This window comes from Carlito syrichta, unplaced genomic scaffold (assembly GCF_000164805.1).
Source record: "Carlito syrichta isolate Samal-C Ts95f unplaced genomic scaffold, Tarsius_syrichta-2.0.1 Scaffold84659, whole genome shotgun sequence".
NCBI classification, from domain to species: Eukaryota; Metazoa; Chordata; class Mammalia; order Primates; family Tarsiidae; genus Carlito; species Carlito syrichta.
The window spans coordinates 1-1,271 of NW_007028755.1; the positions used below are offsets into that span (position 1 = coordinate 1).

General features: G+C 59.4%; 1 protein-coding gene across 1 annotated transcript; it reads left to right on the plus strand.

Moving 5' to 3' along the window:
• Nucleotides 1-75: 75 nt before the first annotated feature.
• LOC103258800 (protein yippee-like 4) lies at nucleotides 76-1,235 on the plus strand (the record flags this gene model as incomplete). The annotated part of the gene is made up of 4 exons (XM_008056470.2): nucleotides 76-212; nucleotides 301-625; nucleotides 790-833; nucleotides 1,123-1,235. Coding segments are annotated over exons 2-4 (298 nt in total), but the record flags the coding sequence as incomplete, so codon positions are not given.
• Between the last annotated feature and the right edge of the window lie 36 nt (nucleotides 1,236-1,271).

Here is a 1,271-nt window from a genome sequence, read left to right on the forward strand (position 1 = left end):
TGGCAGCGTCTGTGCCCGCGGGCTGCTCTCTGTGGAAAATGGTGGAGCCTGCTGCCGCCCCAGGAGACAGAGACACCGGCTCCCTGGCTGTGGCGCCAGAAACCCGGAACCACTGCCGGGCTTGCCAGAGTAGGATGGGAATCCAGGAGATGGGGAGACAAGGCCACTGGATGCTGGGGGGTGGGGACTTGATGGTGATGGAGGAGGTAGGGGCAAGGGCTGAGCCCTTTCTCCTATTTCCCCTCGGGAGGGGACCCTGTGAGGTCACAGCTCTCCTGATGCACCTTCCCCTCTTCCCAGGTGACTTCTATTTCTATCTGGTTCTCGTCTGGGGGGGCCCTAGCCGGGCAGCCCCCCCACATCCTTCCTGCCCTGAAACACGGCTCTAGCCAACTTGCTCCGCTGCTTCACCTGCGACCGTCTGTGTGGGGGCTGCACGGCGCCAGCCCCTCCTGCCCGCCAGGGCATTGTCCTCCAGCCAGTCATGCCCAGCTGTGACCCTGGCCCGGGCCCCACCTGCCTCCCTACCAAGACTTTCCGCAGCTACCTGCCCCGCTGCCACCGAACTTACAGCTGTGTGCACTGCCGTGCACACTTGGCCAAACACGATGAGCTTATTTCCAAGGTATGCTGGGGGGGAGAACCTGCCACTCACCTCCTTTCTCCCAAGCATGACAGGGGTGGGGGGATGCAGCAAAGTCCCTCCTCTCTCCCCCATGCCCCTGCGGGGACCCAGGCAGGGCAGCTGAGGACTTCCTGGCAGTCACTGTCTGTCTTGTGTCTCCACAGTCCTTCCAAGGGAGCCATGGCCGAGCCTACCTGTTTAACTCTGTGTAAGTCTACCTTTTTCCTTGTGCATGTGCCTGTGTGTATGTATGTGAATACTCTTCCTCTGGCAAAGAGGTTCAGAAAATCAATCTGCTGTTCTCTTGTGGGGAGTCTGGGCAGAACTGAAATCATAGCGTTGGAAAAAGAAGGCCCAGACACTAGCTATAAAGGGGTGGACTGCCAAAGGCACGGGCTGACAGTTCTCTCCAGATGGATGTTCCTTTGGGATGTTTGGGGGCTGGACTGACAGAGTGACCCCACTGGGTCCTGGGTCCTTCCTGTTTCCCGAGACAGGGTCAACGTGGGTTGCGGCCCAGCAGAACAGCGTCTCCTGCTCACGGGCCTCCACTCGGTAGCCGACATTTTCTGCGAGAGCTGCAAAACCACACTGGGCTGGAAATATGTAAGTATCGGAAGAGGGTCACCCTCTTCCGTGGACAACC